At 35.7% G+C, this 21,461-nt stretch overlaps 1 protein-coding gene across 1 annotated transcript in view; it reads left to right on the top strand.

Moving 5' to 3' along the window:
- The window catches only part of LOC134749553 (transient receptor potential cation channel trpm), a 308,269-nt gene that overhangs the window by 280,112 nt on the left and 6,696 nt on the right, over positions 1–21,461 (top strand). The window contains exons 19-34 of the mRNA XM_063684539.1: positions 3,156–3,313; positions 3,673–3,863; positions 4,168–4,313; positions 4,663–4,881; positions 5,159–5,380; positions 5,740–5,973; positions 6,093–6,215; positions 6,370–6,561; positions 7,348–7,431; positions 17,409–17,628; positions 17,954–18,068; positions 18,898–18,915; positions 19,623–19,765; positions 20,252–20,420; positions 20,630–20,803; positions 21,192–21,371. Coding sequence (XP_063540609.1) covers positions 3,156–3,313; positions 3,673–3,863; positions 4,168–4,313; positions 4,663–4,881; positions 5,159–5,380; positions 5,740–5,973; positions 6,093–6,215; positions 6,370–6,561; positions 7,348–7,431; positions 17,409–17,628; positions 17,954–18,068; positions 18,898–18,915; positions 19,623–19,765; positions 20,252–20,420; positions 20,630–20,803; positions 21,192–21,371 — 2,588 coding nt within the window. The remainder of the gene's footprint in view (positions 1–3,155; positions 3,314–3,672; positions 3,864–4,167; positions 4,314–4,662; positions 4,882–5,158; positions 5,381–5,739; positions 5,974–6,092; positions 6,216–6,369; positions 6,562–7,347; positions 7,432–17,408; positions 17,629–17,953; positions 18,069–18,897; positions 18,916–19,622; positions 19,766–20,251; positions 20,421–20,629; positions 20,804–21,191; positions 21,372–21,461) is intronic.

Here is a 21,461-nt window from a genome sequence, read left to right as displayed (position 1 = left end):
CTTATAACTAGGATACAAACATGAAGCCAATAATAGGTCTCCCTAACAGATACAAATGAAAATAACACGGATTTGCTTAGGTACTAGGTAGGTAGGTATTACAAAGTTGAACAACCTTTTTATGTATACCGTAAAACCTCTCACTTCTAATCCAAAAGCTCTCAATTATAGTGGTAAATTAGCACACTCAGGTGTGGCTATTATTTGAATGACGAAATTCTAGATTTAGATTTATTTATTTTGCATTAAACATTGCAAAATATGTTTATAAATGGAAGAAAAAACCTAGACTAAATCCAACAAAACATTGATAACTGAATTTGAGGACCATAGTTCAGGAGTGACCATAGAGAGTTGTGGTACTCGTTAAGTGGTTTTACGGTACGAGACCAAATGTATGCAGGAAACAAAGAGAATTAAGTAGAAATAGAGTGCTCACTCCATACCAAAAAGACTATTATTGTCGTAGTCAACATCTAGCCAAGGAGCGAAATTATCAGTACTGCTACTTTTTAGGCTATTATATTTTAGTCGTGATATTTATGAGAATTATTAACTAATGAGTTTGGAGACCTACTTACTAACATTTTTCAGAATGACTGAATACTGAGTTTTTTGCTGTTGTACTTGGTTGTACTTAGCTGTGTTATAAAGAATAACTTTAATTTACTTATAGGTATGAGAAATCGAAAAATATAATCAGTGCTTTATCTACAAACAGTTTGCTAAACTAGTGAGCACAAATAATAAAATGCATTCGCGTCGCGCTTACATGTAAAACGAAAACATGCAAAAGCATTTGCTTGTTAAGTTTTATTTGATCCAGTTTTGCAGATATGGATTGTTTTAAATAGAGAAGTAGCTTATGAAAAATAGATGAAGGTAAATAATCAGCATCGTATCTTATTGATTAGTACGGCCTCAATCGACCTATATTTGTATTGCAAATATTGAAGTTGAAGTTTTCTTCTTCAACCCTACTAATATTATATAAATGCCAAGTAACTCTGTCTCCCTATATGGCTGTAACCTCTTTGCGCTTAAACCGCTGGTCCGATTCAGATGAAATTCGGTAATTTTTATTAATCATCATCAATATTCCACGTAGATAAAGTTGCGGGCTGAAGCTAGTTATAAATTTAAGGTTGGCTGACGTACTGATAGTTATAAAAAAACAAGTTTGTATCACATATGTTGTAAATTTAATAACTTGAATGCTATTGTATAAGTACCACTAAACGCAAGTAGCAAATATATATGAACTCGCAATCAATACTTATCAACAAGCTCTAATGTGAAGACCAGCCACACTTAATCACATGCCATATTTATTTATTGGCCTTAATAATATTATCACTTAAGGTCAATACTATATTAATACTAACTCTTTAATGGAAACTGGACCAACATAATCTAAAAAATAGCTAAGAGGTATATGTATTATATTTCTCAACTCCATTTATTTCAACCCAAAAATACCCGATTTAATATCATGAGGGGCAAACATAATCTTGTCAAAAGATTTCTTAACAAAATAGTATATCTGAGTTTGTTTAGGATCTATGTTAATAAGACAGATGATTTACGGGCCAAATCGAACAATGATTTAGATATTAACTAGATATGAAACAGAAACGATAACAAGATATTTAAGAAAGTCATGTCAAATTTGACATTTCCGCGATTCCGAATGTCCTCTTGAACGATCTCTTTAAGATTTGCTTAAGACATTACTTAGACATCTAATGGATATCTAATTGATATCACAAAACGTCACAATAATTGTAGCGTGAAATGACAATTAGTTTCCCGTAATCGAACTGCAAAAGATAACTAGTTGAGAACTAAACTATAACGTATCTATAAGATCTCGTATTGTTCTCGTATTGTTCTTGTATCCTAGTATTATCACGTTGTTCTAATTGACCGGTTAGTTTCTGATTTTGTTGTTTACGCGAGTTCGTTGATATATTCTTTGGTCTTATAACACGAACCTACTGCCAAAAAACCGCTGCCATACAATCGAAGTAACACTCATTTTCACCCTCGTAAGACCCACCATATAAAGTTTTTCAATTTTTATTTTAAACCTTATTCTATAAGTAAATTGGAACGAGTTTCGTTTGTTTTACAACGCAGTGAAACAAAAGAAATGCTACTCTATTTGTTTCATCAAAAGGTTCAAATTAGATTGCAATGAATATGTACATTTTAATGTACATTTAGACTCGCGAGGTAATGTATATCTATGTCTGGTACTAGTTTTCGAACATACGTCCAAAATGAGAGTGGTTTCCCTATGATTTCATTTCGTGTATTTCTTATTATCTCAATATTCAATAGACTTTATTTCAAGACTGGTGCTATATAAAGTGGGTCCAGATCTCTGTCAAATCTATTTTATTAATTTGATTGTGATTAATTTACTGGTAGGTATCAACTACTCAACCTTTCTTTAGTAGGAACCTTAATTCCACCAAATCAATAAAGTTAGAAACTAATTAACATCGAAACATCCGACAGATCTTCGGACACCCTTTCAGCTTTCAGTTTTATTGAAAGCCTCGCTTCATTATTATTCGTTTGTCGGGTAAAAACTCCCAAGTTGTTTTCGACTGATCGATAATGAGAAAATTACTGATTTCATTGTATCCAAATATTGAAGCGTAACCAAGGATCTAAAATTGTATTAATAGTATCTAAAATATTTAAATATAGGTACAAGAAAAAAGTAGTTAGTAGTACGTTTAATAACAAATAAAAATATGCACGAAAAACTATTTAATTCAAATGTTTGATCTCTTGGGGTCATATGGGGTATATCCACAAAAAAAAGCACTGATCTTGCGCCTTTAATTATTAGTTCTATAACCAAACCCATGATATTTTAGTATTGCGCTACATGCAATAATAACGTATGAATAATGTTTTTGAGAAAGCATATTAAAAGGTTTTCATGGTGTAGGAAGTTATTATTCATAAAACAAGGTCTAAAATCGGCTCTTGCGAGAAATGTTGATGGCTAGGCTTTTTTTTATTTTACAATCCGGAGTTGTATTATTTCCTTCATACAATTTGTTCCTTACGAGGTTTTGTGAATATAAGAAACTTTACTGCACTACCACTACCACTAAACATTATTTATTTTGTTTCAGATCGCCTACATATTGTTCTTATTGATGTTTACATATACAGTATTAGTCAGGATGAGTCATACGCCATCTTGGCCTGAGATTTATTCTATATGTTATATAATAACGTTTTTATGTGAGAAAGTAAGAGAAATCGTTACGTCCGAACCTGTTGCTATTAGGTGAGTGTTTATACTTAGGTAAATTTCATATCATAAAATGCATGTAATATATGTATTCGGCTGCCTAAAATATGCTATAGTCATTTCTATAAAATATAAACAGTAGTGGAACCAGAATAGTACCGTGTGAAATATATGTACATGTGTGTTATTTAAAATAAAAAAAATATGTTTACATCAATAAATATATTAATGTTTTCTTAAGTAAATTAAAATATTGAAATGAAACTAAACATCTCATACTATTAAATAAACATTATTGGACAATCTTACTGAAATCAACCTAGTCAAAAGCTTAGCACTACTAGAAAGATTACTTCGCCTCTCGAATTAAATTAATCTTTGAAATCATTCCGTAGACATAAGTTCAGCGTGTGGGCATGGAATATGTGGAACACGTACGACGCAGGCTTCATCATATTCTTCCTGGTGGGCTTGACGCTGAGGCTGCGCGTGAGCTCGATGGATGTCGGCCGCGTCATTTACTGCGTCGACATCATCTACTGGTACTTAAGGATATTGAACATATTAGGCGTAAATAAGTACTTAGGTAAGTCCTTCGTGCTATTTATTTTTCAAGTAGGTATATTCAGAGCCTCTTGTACAAATATTTAAATATAACATATTGACGCTGTACGTGAGTAATTGTGTGCTTGATGCACTACATGATATCTTTTGAAGGGAATCGCCGTTAAAATTTGTATAAATGCGGTTCTTTTGAATGTTTGGTGCCTACAAGTATAATATTTCCCAATGTTCAGTTTTGGGTAGTACAGAAAATGTGCAATATATGAGAATAAACAACTAAATCTAAATTGAAACATTAATTCTAAAGTGATCTCTTTGATTTTCAGGACCTTTAGTCACAATGATGGGTAAGATGGTGAAAAACATGATATACTTCGTGGTGCTATTATTGGTGGTGCTAATGTCATTTGGGGTCGCGCGGCAAGCGATACTCTACCCTGATAAGGAAGCCAGTTGGTACCTCATCAGAGAAGTAAGTAAAAACATGTTTAAACGAAATGTACACATTAGCTAGAACCAAAGCGAATATCTGTTTGTAAACCTTGTTGGAATAACTGGTGGTTTAACATTGTCAAAATTTGTCAGCCCTTTGGAACACATAAATTACGATGTTTTGTCTCCTTTATTAAGTAAAACGTACAACGGATGGTTGCTGTGATATGATATGATATCCAATGTAACTTTTATAGATGATCCATTAATTTAGACAACCATAATCTTTCGTGTGGCTTCATCACTATTGTTGACGTCTTCACTACATTTATCAACATTTTTGAACTCCATACTAACAAGCAGCATTACCCAACCACTAACATTTTCAGGTATTCTTTCAACCCTACTTCATGCTTTACGGCGAAGTATTCGCCGAACAAATGGCACCGCCTTGCGGCGGGCTAAACCAGCCGGAGTGTCGGGTGGGCCACTGGGTGCCCCCAGTGGTCATGAGCGTGTATCTCCTCATCGCGAACATTTTACTCGTTAACCTACTCATAGCGGTGTTCAATAATATCTTTATTGAAGTCAACGGTGTGTCGCACCAGGTTTGCGGCCAGTTTATCGTAGATGTTGATGTTATTGATGTTCGTTTTGCCTGTTGCGAGATTTGATTTACGCGGTTGGCAGGCTAATTTGAATCATCCATTGTTGGTAGTGTTTTAGCTTTGTTTAGTTTCACGATAATTTTATTTCGATCGAGCCAAACCACTGAACCCTATAATTTGTAATCTATACGTAGATCATTATTTTATAAAACTTAATGTAAGTTTTATTAATCCCCTCCACTTTTTTATTACATATTTTATTTTCAATTCTTTTTAGATATTCTTCCAACCATACTTCATGTTGTATGGCGAGGTGTTTGCCCCGGAGATCGATCCCCCGTGCGGCTTGGGCGTGGATATGGCCAAGTGCGTGACGGGCCGCTGGATCACGCCCATCGTCATGACGATTTACCTTCTCGTCGCAAATATTTTGCTCATCAACCTCCTTATTGCCGTCTTTAACAATATATTTAACGAAGTCAATGAAGTCTCGCATCAGGTTTTGTTTTTATTTTGCTTTATTATTTTTAGTTTTACTCTTTAGTGAATACTAATATGTCTATGTTTATAGCACATATCATCGATTGTAATTCCAAATAGATATGTTAAGTATTTTTTAACAGCAAAATTTTATTATTTAACCCTGAACTAACGTATAAGAGAATTATTGTCTTATTTTGCAAATTAAGTAGTGCTGCATGCATTTTCGTACGTTTAATTACCTTACTCTATGTCGTTCTTTATAAATTCGTGTTTTAATTAAAATACTAAAATATTAATCAATATAATTCAATAAAAATTTTAATCAATATAATGCAATTTTGCTGCAAAAACCAAACTTTACATTAAACTTTACAGGTATGGATGTTCCAAAGATTTACGGTAGTGATGGAATATGAACAAAAGCCAGTCCTGCCTCCGCCACTAATAATTTTTTGTCACATATACGCGACGTGTAAATGGGTGACGAGAAATGTCTCACACCAAAGGTTTCAGTACGATAATGGGCTGAAACTTTTCTTAGAGAAAGAAGATATGGAAAGATTGTATGATTTTGAAGAAGAGTGTGTTGAAGGTTATTTTAGGGAACAAGTAAGTATTAATAATAAATAATTATTGTCCATAGATACATACAATCATTGACTTGTAACAGTTTTTATAATCTTGAATATGATTCAAAAATGATATTAAAGATGAATCACGTTTTGCAGGAAGTTAAATTATCGAATTCTATGGAAGAAAGAGTGAGAAACACAACTGATAGGGTAGAACATATCACAACTAAAATGGAAGACTTAAATCAAAAAGCTAATTGCCAAATACAGTCAGTACAGGTAAGTTTAAGTAATTCTAATTGAGGAGCTTACTATTTTAGAATAAAATATTTTAGTGTACGGGTAAGGAACTCCTGAAAAAGGAAAATATTTTAGAACTACTCTGTATAAATTAACTAGAAAATTAACTATAATTCGACGACATAATTTTCAGAGCGTAGAGTTTAGGTTAAGAAAATTAGAAGACGTAGCAGAACAGACGATGAACCATTTAGCTGTAATACACCGGTTCATGGCCACACACCCGTCGTTGGTGAACCGAGGATCCACGGACACGCTGGGACCACCGCCTCCGACCTTCCAAGCTGTTAGTGCAAGACTGAGAACGACTAGCGACAGATCGGAGGTAAGCTTTCAACTATTTAATCATAAAAATCAATGCTACACAATGCGATGGCAAATATTAAATGCCTAAGGTTTTATTAAGTTCTAGTCCTATAACTTAAATAAGAAAACCAATGAATCCAAATTAGTGATACTATTCCGAAGATTAATTAGAGCAAGTAATAATCAATATTTTAAAATTTCTTTAAAATTGTTAAAACCAATTTTTCTAAATAATTATGGAGACTCACCAATCGTATTTGCCATCGCATGATGATATTTTTATACAGAGAAATATTTATTCACTTAATTGTTTGAATATAATACAATATAATACCTTTTGAAGAATGCTTTTCAGTGTTCATTTTACTAATGCAATGTTTTGTTATTCCGGCATGTCATTATTATAACTGTCGATGTGTTTTGTTATGCCCTACTAAACTATACATTTACATCATTCAATGTTTTGTAAATGTCATTGTGTTGGATTACCAAAGCTTTTTGTCAGTTATATGCATAAATCAATATTTACGTATGTGAACTCAGAACTATCTACGTTTTGGTAATCTTTCTGCGCTTATATATGCATATATGGTGATTTGAAAATGTTTAATTTGAAAATATGATTTTCTTGAAAGCATAAATTCCTGCTTGATCATAATTGTTATAGCGTTATCAATACTAAAATTGATGTTAAAGAAAAACTCAATCAAAATTCGTATTTCTACACAAATATTAAAGCAAAATTGGAGTCTTCCGTTTTCAAATCAACTCATACGCTCTCCATTGATGTGGCTAAACGTGGCAGGTGCTGTCGGACAGCGACACAGGCCCCACGCGCTTCGCCGTGCGCCCCGTGCAGGAGGAGGACGAACGATCGCAACCCTCCGATGTAAGCCCCAAATCTTACCCAATGTCCCAACGAATTCTGAATCAGTTATAACAAATAATTTGACACGCCTATTTCACCTCGCTGACACGTGTCGTTTGGCATTGACAATTCACCAAACACTGATGTTCAAACAACTAAACATTGCCAGAAATTGACAGGAAATGGTCAGTGTCAGGTGCAATTGTCAGCGTGGTGAAATAGCTAGGCGTCTCATAATCGCGACATTCGTTTGATCAAGATTTACATGTGCTGCGTTCAGCCTCTTTGTTATTGATATTGTTTCCAGAGGAGGTTTCCAGTCACAGCGTATCATGAATCATGAATCTTCTGCTAGTTTTATGGCTAGTTTTGTTCTGACTTACATATCATTGTTAATTACGCTTGATTAACAATGATAGGTACGTTTTTTTAAACGTATTGTATTCGTTAAGCGGTAAAAAACAACAAGTACAGTTTTAGTTCTCTAGATGAAACTTCATTCTCCACATCTTGAAAAACGTGTTCGTTGGGACGATTCTTATAGTGCCTATAGCAAATAGATGAGTAGCTCTGTACCTCTGTAATTCAAGCAAATATTAGAGCTTATGACAAAGAAAGCGAAATCCTTGAGAAACCCGTAAAAGCGCTTTGTGTCGTGTGAGACAGCACCATTTAAATGTATTCCATCATACTTGTGTTGTGTGACCTTATTTATTAGTAACTAGCTGTGCCCGCGGCTTCGCCTGCGTGGAATTCGGTCTGTGTCAGTAAGCGGCTAATTCACCCCTAATTTATCTCCCTGTCCCCTGGAGACAGAACTTAAAGTAAAGTCGACAGATGGATACGCTAGAGGACTGTAGTCCAGATAAAATATTTTACAATTAGGTACCTACCACCAAAGATACATATAACTCCGTAATAGATGGATACAGTCTAAGGAGAAAACATGCCTCGAAAATCACGAAAATTTGATTCTCGATCAGATGTCGCTACTACCTTTTGCCTACTCTCGTATAGAGGGCGTTGACGGTTTCGTTTGTTATTATTTAACAATTTTAACGCATATCAGTGAAAGAACATGGGTCAAAAGAATAAAAATAATTAATGCAAATAAAAAACTGTGGTTACAAAATTTACTATGACAGTGCTCTATAATATTATATCCTCATTGCTACCACTAAATAAAATTACACTCCAAAATGAATATTTTTTTGCCCTTATTCAAATTTTTGACGTGATTTAAACGGCATAGGGTAGTAGGTGTATATCGAACGATACAGTACCATTTTTGTATTTTAACGTCCTTGACTGTACCTATGCAAATCGGGTACCCTACATAATTCCGATATTTTTTATTCCGAATTTTAGAATGTCGAATTTTATCATTCCGATTTTTAAATGCTTGACCCATCAAAATTCCGACTGTCATAATTACGAATGATGAAAATCACGAAGATTTATATTTCCGAAAACCCAAAAACCCGAATATTGTAAATTCCGAACTACATAATTCCGATGGTGGCAAACACCGAATTTAACATTTACGATTTTCAAAATCACGAATTCGGAATTGCCCTTATTCCGAATTAACGTGATTCCTATTTTAAATATCCCAATTTTTAAATTTCCTTTTTTCTGGCAACAGTTCGTTTTCTTGGGGGTCGCAGTTCTAACCTAACCTAACCCACTTTTCTGGCAACAGTTCGATTTCTTGGGGGTCGCAATTCTAACCTAACCTAACCCACTTCTGGCAACAGTTCGTTTTCTTGGGGGTCGCAGTTCTAACCTAACCTAACCCACTTCTAGCAACAGTTCGGGTTCACAGGTTCGCAGTTCTGTCTAATTTATTTATGCCAAATTTTTATGCCAAAAATATTTAATGCCGAATTTAACATGATGCGGCACGACAGGTACCCGTAATAATTACTAAAACGTGAGTCTTCATTTCAATATCACGGATTTCATTTTTACGATCTTGTAAACAACCGAATTATTGAATACCGAATTATTATTTCCGATCGGACAATGATTTTTCGGAATTTAGGAATTCGGAAAAAAATATTTTCGGAAATGTGTAAAATCGGAACTTTAAGCTTTCTGTCAAGTGACAATCGGATTAAGTTTTCGGAAATAGCACATTCGTTATTTTATTCCATCGTGTTTTTAAAAATCGTAATTTTGATATTTCGGACTTATAAATAATCGGGATTATGAAAGTCGTGGTTATAAAAATCGGAAAAAGGTATTTCGGAATATTTGGGTGTTCCCATCAAAATCATGTCATCCAAATCGGTCCTCCAGTCAAATCAGTCTTAAGCATGACGCCGGCGGCGGGCAGCGTCTGCCCCTTTTTTTTTTGTTTTCGGAGTGGGAAATGCATCTGCCCCTACGACTTGTTGATGGTCATAGCGAAGCAGACGCTCACGGGGACCTGTAGGCGTTTGAAGCGGAACGGGAAGTTGCTCGGAATGAGGGGGATACGCGGGATGAACACGGCTTCTCCGGCGCCACACTCCGTCAGGATCTGCGCCTACATATGTATTACGTACGATGTATTTGGGATCACAATCGAACTCGCGCTGGCTTGCCGTTTCAGCCGAAAGCGAAGCGACCTGCCTGGCTAGAGCGCCACTGAGTCTATCACCGCGGTTTTTCTCACTCCTGAGGCCGTGCCCCTTGTGGCCGCAATGCATTGCGAGACTTTCGCGAAAGATTCGATTTTTTTCGGGAAGGCATGGTAACGCGTTTAAGTCCCAAATCGTTTGACATTTACTGAAAAATGTTTTTTTTTAAAGTACCCACCTTCGTGACCATTATTAAGAGGAAAGGGCACGGCCGCTTCTCCATGCAAACGCAGTCTCCATTTTTTTGGTTAAAGACTACCCTATGTTCTTCCACGGGACTCAAACTATCTCTATACCAAATTTTATCTAAATCGGTTTAGCGGTTTAAGCGTAAAGAGAAATTAAAAAAAGTTTTTTTCATATTTTTTGTGTTTTCACTCGGGAATAGTGTCATTTTGATATCATAAATAAATTCGGCATACCCGATTTATACAAAAACGATACCTAACTTGGCCTAGTAGCTAAAATGATATAGTTATCAAGATAAAGTTTTTAACCCCTTTTTCACCACCATGGGGGATGAATTTTTAAAAACGGTGAAAGCAATTTTCTTGCTTTTTAATATAATAACGTTTTGCAAAGTTTTAAGTTCCTAGCTTAAAATAAAATTTGCACCCCAAGACAAACTTTCATCCCCTTTTCAACCCCCTGAGGGGTTAAATTTCCAAAAACGTCAAAATTAGGTTTTTTTTAATCGTCTATCATACCTTTCTAAGAAGTTTCAAAGCATTTGTAATGGATTCAAACTTTCAACCCCCTTTACAGGGTTAGTTAGGGGACGAATTCTTGAAAACGCTAAAATCACTTTTCCTGTATTATAATAATATGCCCATTATACAAAGTTTCAAGTACCGCACTAAAAAAAAATGATTTCCATACAAACTTTCAACCTCTATTTCACCTCCTTAGGGGATGAATTTTCAAAAAAGCTGAAATTAGTTTTCTTGTATTTCAATAATATATCTTCTTACGAAGTTTCAAATTGCTAGCTTAAAATAAATCTTGAACCCCATACAAACTTTCATCCCCTTTTTAACCCCCTTAGGGGTAAAATTTCTCAAATTTTTATAGCCTAAAACCTGGCCGTTGATTTTTTCGACAGATTAGTAAAGTTTGCATCAAAATCCGTTCAGCCGTTTTCATTAGTTGCGCGGTCAAATAAACAGACAAACAGACAAACAGATAAACAGACAAAAATTCTAAAAACTGTTGGAATGTGTTCTGTTATCGATTCTAAGTATCCCCAGCCAATTTTTTTTCGAATATCTTCCATGTACAGACTTTCGACCCTCTTCCGCTTTATTATATGTATAGATGTATAGATTACTGCGCTTGTCCTCATGTCCATTAGCTTTTCAATCTGTCTTCATAACCGCTAATTATTATTTTTGATTACAGACATTACAACCGACGGTAACAAAATTATTTAGTGTACATTTTTCATCTTCTTGCTATAAAGGCATTTTATTTATCATATTTATTTAAAAAAAATGTATAACTATTTGACACTACATTTAGCTGCTTTCAAATGATTTTCTATACTCACACGTTATTACTTCTGAAAAGCTTTTCGATAATGTAAATACTTACTTACTGGCGCTACCACGATCAACAGTACTCTGTGTGACGTCTCGAGCTTAAATAAACAAAAAAATAGTTTTTAATGTGTTTTTGACTTTAAAGTGTGTTCAAAATGACAACAATGGACCAATTCGCAACAACAAGTGTTATTTATAAGAACTGATCAATAGATAAAATGAAAACGGTTCATAAAATTTAGGCAGTGACTAAGTGTTTTTGAGTGACAATATCAAGAGTTCGTGGATTTTTGTGACTAAATTCATAACATATACATTACTAAAGTGTCAATAATAAGAAAAAAAACGGAAGAATAACTATTTTTGGAGGTACATACAGCATAATCTCTAAATTAAGGCAAAAAAATAACAGTTTGTTCGACTCGCCTACAAATATTGAAGACAGCGCCATCTATGATAAAATAGCGTTACCACGTGGATCAAGGTTGTGATCGAAGGCAAAGAGACATCTTAGTACACGGAATCCATTAAAGAGGGCGCTAACATTAAATAACGATCTATTTATATTATAGCACCATGTCCACAAAAACCGTCAAAGTTTTGAGTTCCAGAAAATCATTGACTAAAATTATTTGCAAAAAATGCAAAACGACTATTACCACAAAGGAATTTTTAAAATGTTCTAAGTGTAAACATACATACCATCGGAAATGTACCACTAATGTTAGCTCCAAGAGGTTTTTACTTATGACAATTAAAAATAAACAGACATGGAAATGTAGCAACTGTGTAACAAACCTAAACACAGCAACTAAGAGTGTGACATCTGAGTCCCATACTCTTGAATCGTCAAGCAAAGTAAATGATGACTCTTCACAACTAACACCTACCTCAATACATAGTGATTTACCACCCAAAACGTCATGTACAGCTGACGTACGTGAAAATAGTCAAATTTCGCAGTCTACAGAGCGGCAGAGCGACGAGAGTCAACGCCTCCAACAGCAAAATAGCGGAATACGGGGAGAGCCGGGAGAGGTGAAACCGCTTGACGAAAATCAGCCCACTGAGAAGCAACATACTTCAGAGCAAAACCACTCGAAACAATTTGAAGAGGAGCAGCGCAAAGTTGAACATGGCGAGGAGCAGCGCGACGAGGACCCATGTGTCGACAATCAGTGCAGTGTGGAACAGTATGCAATAGGTACTAACTTGTGTGAGACACAAGAGTCTCCTAAACGCGTTAACACCTCGAAAGCATTGGAAGAGAGCTCCTGCGATAGCAAAATAAATACCGGTATCGACTATGTCACAAAACGAAAGGCTAGGAAATCTTACCATATTTCGGACGAAAATCTTGATATATCTACAGTCACGGACGACTCGGACTCTATGTCAATATCAAGTAGTATACATAGTATACAGGAACAGTTAAGTCTGCCCAATATACCCGATTTGAATAGTTCTGAAATAGTGAGCTTGCAGTCTGCAAACCAGCAATTAACGATACAGCTACTAAGCGCTCACGAAGAAATTGCTCGCTTAAATAGTGACATTACTAAACTAAAAAATACACTTGACAATTGCTATATCAAAATAAATACTTATCGCAAAATATTAAATGAAAATACACCTAATAATTCAATTTCAACCGTAAGAGGTAAGAAAAAGAAGAAAACCGCTAGCAAGACTAAATCCCGAAACTCTATATTACCTCTACCCACGAAATTACATATAAGTAGCACGCCAATCTCGGACTTAGCCCAAAAAGAACTTTCGACGCCTGCGAATTCCAAGAAACGGACTACAACACCGGAGGCTAATTCTTCAAAAAGTATATCGTCATCACTCACAATAGAAACGACGGAACATATAGCAAGGCCGAAACTTTGCCTAATAAGTACTAACAAAAGAAACAAAATACTGCAAGTGGCACAGAATGCACTTTCAAACACTTTAGAAATATGTCATTACTTAATGCCCAATTGTGGAATTACAGAATTGTTTCGTGACATTAACAAAAAAACCATAAACTTCACGAAACAGGATTATTGCATCATCTACATCGGGGAAGAAGACTTTAAGGAAACTAAAGATTACCAGGGTTTAGTGAACATTATAAGAAATACTTTATCAAAATTAGACTACACAAACTTCATCATATGTTTACCTACATACAAGTGTAAAAATACAGGTATTATGTTAAATTGGAGGATTGAAACTTTTAATAATTTACTTTATTGTGATAACTTAAAATACGAGTACTCATTTTTGCTTGACTCAAATCTCGAACTGTCATTTGAGTACGATATGTTTAGCAGAGCGTCTGGATTTGTAAATAACAACGGTGTAAAACAGATATTTCAAGGTATCAAGAAAATTATCTTGTATATAGAGCAATTTAACAAGTTCAACCAACCGGAACAAAAAGTTCTTTTCTCGCCCAAAAAATATAATATAGGTGCACAGACTGACCCCTCGTCTCCTGTAACAAATGACCCTAATATAGCAACGCACTCTCATTCCTTTCGTGCCTAAAACAAAATTAAAAACTACAAAAGCTCACCACGATTATACTACAAGTTTCCAGTTATTACACCAGAATATAGCTAGTGTCTTAAAAAAACAGGATGAGCTAGAAATTGTTTTGGAAGAATATTCCGCAAAAAAAGAGCCTATTAATATCCTATGCCTAACTGAAACTTTTCTTAAAAAAGGAATGGAACAAAACGTTTGCATTAACAAATACAAAATGGCGGCTTTTTTCTCGCGCCTCCGTGAAAGAAGAGGCGGTTCATGCATTTTGCTTAAAAATGAATTAGATTATAAAACATTAAATATTTGCGCTCAAATTGCAGAAAACTATGTATTTGAATGTTGTGGAATACAGATAGAGCAAACGGGACTGATTGTTATCTGTATATACAGGACTCCCTCTTCGAATGTACTGGTATTCTTAGAAAAACTAAATTATCTGCTTTCCAAAATAAATAAAAAACAAAGCAAAATTATCTTGTGTGGAGACTGGAATATTAACATACTCAAAACTGATAAGATAAGTCAAGAATTAATTAGCATTTTGGAATCAAATAATTTTAAAATTCATACCGCTGCACCGACGCGACAATCGTCGTGTATAGACCTCGTTGCCAGCAACATGGCGCAGGTATTGAGTCGAAATGACCATTTAGGCTTGTCGGATCATAATACAGGACAGTTTGTCTCATTTGATGTAGGGAAACTAAAATATCTTAGAAACTGGTACGAATATAGGCGAGACTTTAGTGTGGAAAATACACAGAAATTCTTCAATGCTATACATTCTTTATCTTTTCATAATTTATTTACTAATAATGAGATAAATGCAGCATTCAATGAGTTCCATGATTTACTAATCCTGTTTTTTGAATTATATTTTCCGAAAATTAAGGTGAGAATTACTCAAAAGACTAAAAACTCGCCATGGATAACGAAAGGGATACGGAAATGCTGCAAACAAAAGCGCTGTCTCTATCTCTCTTACAGGAAATCAACTGCAAGTGATAAGTCACTTTGTAAAAGACTTTACATTAACTACTCAAAAACGCTACGACGTTGCATTAATAAAGCTCAACGCATGGTCAACAAAAAGACCATTAAAACCGCTAGAAACAAATGTAGAGCAACGTGGTCAGTAATTCATCGAAATATTAACACCAAGGGATTTACAAAACAGGTTGACCAAATATACAACAATGGAAAATTCATAGATGACCCCCTAGAACTAGCGGAAGCATTTAATAATTTTTTCATAGACCTTACTTGTAAAAATAATACGACTACAGCGCCTCTACACAGTTCTCATAAATACAACCAAATAAACTCTATGTATTTAACTCCCGTATCGGAAAATGAGGTGTTAAACATTATTTTTTCACTAAATAACACAAATTCAGTTGGATATGACTTTATAAGCACCAAATTATTAAAATTATGCGCTCAAAAGTTAGCTATTCCTCTGACGTATCTAATTAATCTCTCTATCACCACAGGTATATTTCCGGATCGTCTTAAATACTCGATAGTTAAGCCAATATACAAAAAAGGTAACGCTCTAGACATGAATAACTATAGACCTATCACTCTTATCCCAATAATTTCAAAGGTGTTCGAAAAAGTGATTGCTAAAAGATTATATGATTTCCTACAAAAAAACAAACTACTAAGCACGGATCAGTTCGGATTTCAGTCAGGTAAATCGACGTCTCTGGCTAGTTTTTCTTTAGTTAAATATGTTACAGAGTGTCTTGATCGTAAAGAACCTGTTATAGCATTATTTTTAGACATGTCTAAAGCATTTGATTTTGTAAACCATAAAACGCTTCTCAATAAACTTTACGATTATGGCATTAGAGGGAAAGCCCATGACTGGCTTACTGGCTACCTAAGTGATAGGAGGCAGTGTACAGAAGTATCTAAAGTAGTTAATGACGAAAAAGTCTGTGTCATGTCTGAATATAAACTTAATCGACGAGGAGTTCCTCAAGGAAGCATTTTAGGACCATTATTGTTTCTTTTATATATCAATGACCTTCCCGATGTAACAACACACAAATGTATATTATTTGCCGACGACACGACTTTATTGTTTAAATGTACGAACGTGGATACCTTTGAAAATGAGATAAACGAAACCATTAGAACCATAGTAAATTGGCTGAATATACATGATCTTAAAATTAATATTAGTAAAACCAAAGCTGTACAATTTAGAACAAATAAGAGCCAAGCATTATCTTTAAATGTAATGTACAATAATGTTAAAGTAGAAATGGTTAATTCTACTGTCTTTTTGGGATTAACTCTTGACGAACACTGTAACTGGAAAAAACATATTGACCTTGTATGCACTAAAGTAAACCGATTTGTGTACGCACTCAAACGGCTAAAACAAGTCGCATCCCTAGAAACAGCTTTAAACGCCTATCATAGCTATGTGTCATCTGTGTTACGATATGGCGTTATAATCTGGGGTAACTCTGTTGACATTGATAGAGCATTCAAAGCCCAAAAAAAGTGCGTCAGAGCATTATGCGGTATTGGTACAAGACAATCGTGTAAGCCCATGTTTAAAAAACTTAAAATTCTTCCTTTGGCATGTATATATATAGCAGAAATATGCATTTTTGTAAAAAAACATTACGAATACTTTACTTTTATAGCTCAAGTAAATCCAAATGCTAGAGCTTATCGATTGAACCAACTTCTTAGTACAAAAAACAATTTGGCTCTTTATCGAAATAATGTAGATGGGATGACATACACAATATATAATAAACTGCCACAATCGTTAAGAGACATGCCATTTATTAAATTTAGACGTGCAATTATAATATTTTTAAGCGAGCACAATTTTTATAGCGTTAAGGAATATTTAAATGTAGATTTTTATTAATCTTGTGACATTTTATTATTTATTAATTCGCCTATTCTTGGCTCTAATTTAAATTTGTAAATGTAAATGTTTAATAAATTATTGTAATTGATTGTGTAAATATGTAATATAATGTTAATAGGTTTTAAGTTTTAAATTATTTTGCATGCCTACTATTATAAGGTATTGACATTATCTGGACATAATACTTTTGACTCTACCATCTTATCTGTACATAATGTTAAGCAAATAAACGCATTTCATTTCATTTCATTTCATTTCATTTCATTTACTGTGTTTAATACTTCAGCTATAATGGCCTTTATAAATTTTGCATCCGTTATGTAAAATAGTAGACTCTTTTTCAACTTTATTCAAGAAGCCCTGGAGATCGCGATGATTCAAATAGATTGTCCTCCTTAGTTAACACCAAAATCACCTGTGCACCAGGACGAGATGCCCCAATCTGGGCCAGAAGCCCCGGGCCCAGGAGAGAAGGACCGCGATGGAGACTCCTCGTCCACGTCCTCGAGAGGCAGTGGTGCTGGACCGGAGATCACCGTCATCAGACAGCAACCGCCCACACCGGCACGACAGAGGAGTTCGGAAAGCAATAGGACTGAACCTAGTGAGGATAAAAAAGGTAAATATAGGACTAGGTCGCAAAATTACAGAAAAAATTGCTATGTGAAAACTTGTGCGTACCAATTTCCTTTAGGATGTTGGTTATTTAATGTTACCTGTAGATAAAATAGAAAAGCACACTAACTTTTAGCTTTTACATCTTTTAAAGATTACACATTTAGGTACACCCAGCTGCCAAAGTGCATACCCACTTTTGATGGTCGCTGTTCACTTCAAATCGCAAACGACGCAATCAAATTGCAAGCGTTTGTATGTCATTCAATTTTTATTCGTGTCAGCTTATAGAATATTTTCGTCAATAAAACTTATATTTGCCTGTACAGTTCCATCGATAACTGATGATGCGTTCTTGGAAGTGAACGACACGCCAGCAGACCTCGCCAGCCTTCGGCCTAGAGCCAACACAGCGGGAACCAGGAGAACAGCTAACGCTAGACGGTATGTATTTTAGTAATCTTCACTGTTTTCCAATTATGCTATTACATGCTGCTCGACAAATAGAATCTGACTCAATTATCATCACAGTCCGTGCGTTTCACAAATTTCTTAATATTATAATTTATAACTTAAGTCCAACTTCGGATAATCCACTCGCCACTTATGTGATGTACTAATTAAATTCTAGGTTTACCAAGAGCATTCTGTTTATATTCACTGTAGTGTTATTGATGGTAGCAATTTGCAATGAAAATATGGAATATTAATTTTCACAACTAGAATAGCAAACAATCTAAATCACAATGCAATGGACAACACTCTTGACCTTTCGTATTGTGTACCTATGTTATCGTAAACTATACGTACTTAAATAAAGGTTTTCTTACCAATATTTATATCAGCCAATGCAATAAAAGTAAGATGGAGTCAAATGCAAAATTATACATAAACATCGATGCGTATTTTTTTTTAAATATATACTACTATCATGATATTAATTTCTGTCCGTTCCCATAAAATAATATTTGAGCGATAGAGACCGACCGATATTAATATCATGTTGTAAAATATTTTGGAAATCTGAATATGCTTCGATTGTAGGGTCTCACTGGGCTACTTTTGCTATAAGTCTAGTCACATCGTAGCGTCTGTCATTACCATCAGCATGAGAATCGGCTGTATCATTATTTCGTTCACCTACTTTCAGAGTTAATTGTACCGTTACTTTTCTTTTACTCATGAAATTGGCAACAACTTTATTGATTTGATTGCAAAAATTACCATCACCATGGTTGTTTTAATTTTATTTTTTGTTACTTGCATCTGTTAGGAGACGGTTATGGAAACAGTAAGTCAAATAGACTCATTTGGCGATTGGCTTAGCTTGTAACTAGCGATGTAGTTAGTTGTAGTGCCTTGTACATTATACTGTTTAAACATAAATAATTCACAATAGATTATAGCTTACACACACTGTCACTTAACTGCTAACAAACTGCACAGTTTTTCGTCACTCATACTTGCGAGATGTCTCTACATGTTGTCATTTTTTTAATGAAATCATACATATCTGTCGTAATTTGCTCTTGCTGCCGTACATTAGCATAATTTCAGAGGAAAGATTTTTCAAGGTTTGGTTTAAATACGATTGTTATGTTTCTTCGGTATGTCGACACATTTTGTGTATATCTGAACATAATACCACCATGCATTTGCACAAAAACGTGTATCAGCCTTCGATTTCCTCTTATTGTTGTTTGCAACATGTATTTGTATTTTTGCGTGCTGCCAGCTAATTTTACTATAAAATTCAAAGGTAAGCTGTACGACATCTTCTAAAAACAGTACTTCAAATACTTAACGTACTGCGTTCAGATATGAGATTTATTCAGATCAAAAGTACACCAATTCTTTAAATACTAATTTTATCTGTCTTTTACTCCTTCAATTGCCCACACTTTCTGAAACACTTATCTTTTACATGCACATACTACATTTACTAATCTAACAAATCCGTTTTGACTCGTTTATATCAACTGCTGATGTGGTCACCAGGCGTTCGGAAGGTGGCAACGACTGCGGCATGGGAGGGCACTACTCGACGCAGCATCTGGCTCCGAGGCGACAGCACAGCCAGACACATTCAGAGCCTGACAACTCGGGGGTTGACGCTGGCTCCCTTCATAACTCTGTCACTGGCAAGTCAAGCTAAAAGAACTTCAGGGATAGTCAACAGTTGCTTTCGTTACTTGTTAAGCCTAACTAGTATTTAATATATTAAATTCTTTTTATTTGATATCCTACTTTATAGTAAGCAGAACTACAACCAAGTGGGATAACTCGATAGTAAAATACCCATCGAATCTCCCTCTCGTATTTATTGTTTGTCAAAGGACTGTCTCATTTCAAACATAGACAGAGAGAATCATACTATCTTTCTTACACTAATACTAGCACCCAAAAGAAAAGGATGAGTATAGTTTTTTTGTTCTTATTTACTGCCAATTTGGTTTGACCAACTATAGTATCCTCGACACTATTCGCAATAATAATAAACATGCGAAAATAACACCAATTTGTAAAAACCAAACAAGCTCTCATTCTTTGACTGAATAAGTTTTAAATCCGAATCTAATCCAAAACCAAATTTGAAATCGATTTAATTGTACTCCGTATTTCCACAGGCCAGCAGTCCGGCTGGGAAGCGACCGGCGGCGCCACCGGCATGGGTTCAGGCCGGGCTCGGGTCGGCGGCGCACCGAGATCTCTCCTTCTTGCCATGCACGAGTACACCAGCATCACCGACGAGCTGGAGACCGTGTATGGGCTGTTCTCCCCGCCGCATACGCCGAGGTAAATTCTTCTTATCCAGGCCGAGCTCGGAGGTCGATGCTGCTGGCCAATCCGGCCATGCACGAGTACACCACCATTACTGACGAAATGGAGACCGAGTATGGGCTGTTCTCCCCGCCGCATACGCCGAGGTAAGGTCTACTTTGTTGTATAATCCATTAATGCCGATTAGTAGGTATACGTAATAACCCTTGTGTTTGTCTCACTAGAACCCCCATCACATCTCGCCTGCTGTCGCCCGCGAGAGCCGCCTCGCCCTCCGTCCGCCGGCGCCACGCCAGCGAAATGTCCAACCCGGAATTCGCCCTCTACATGGAGAAGGAGCATCTGCGCGGCGCCGAAGAAGATGACTACATCATTATGGAGAACCTCATTCAGCGACGGTAAGTCTGGTGACGGTATACGTGTTCATTGGCTTTCCTTACATTTGTGAAGTTTTATGTGCTTGAATAGTTTTCACTTCAATTTAAGCTTCTAGGTGATGAAAAAATCTATAGAACAGTTTTTATGGCAGTTTTTGGCATGGTAACCATTAAGTCATCAAAAAAAAGCAGGAGGTTATCAATTCGACTGTATGTTTTTGAATTGTTATAAAAATATATATCAAATCCGTGATGCCATGAACTATCAAAAACTAAGCAGACCAAGCGTTTAGGATTCTGGCAACAGGCTGATTGCTTTGAGCACCCGCAGCGGCTTCGCAACCATCATTGTGACTCGTCCAATCATGATAGCGAAGTGAAACTACAACCGAAACTCTAACTACCTTAGCCTAGAAATCGAGTCTGTGCTGCACAGATACGAGGAGGAGGCGGAGGGGGAGGGGGAGGGCGAGGTCAGTGGGATCAGCATCAGCGTGTGCGTGAACACGAGCGGGGAGGAGCAGCCGGGGGCACCGCCGCAGTCGACCACGCTACTGACGGTCAATGACCGCCGGTTGCCGCATCAGAGGTATGTTAGTCGAGGTATAGAGAAGGCTATTTTACTAGATCCTAGCTTAAACCTTTGCAAAGAGCTGTGGCTGCACCTACGCCACTAATA

Source organism: Cydia strobilella, chromosome 18, assembly GCF_947568885.1.
Source record: "Cydia strobilella chromosome 18, ilCydStro3.1, whole genome shotgun sequence".
In the NCBI taxonomy this organism is placed as follows: domain Eukaryota; kingdom Metazoa; phylum Arthropoda; class Insecta; order Lepidoptera; family Tortricidae; genus Cydia; species Cydia strobilella.
The sequence above is the reverse complement of the archived record's forward strand: the minus strand, read 5'-3'. Positions and strand labels throughout refer to the sequence as shown.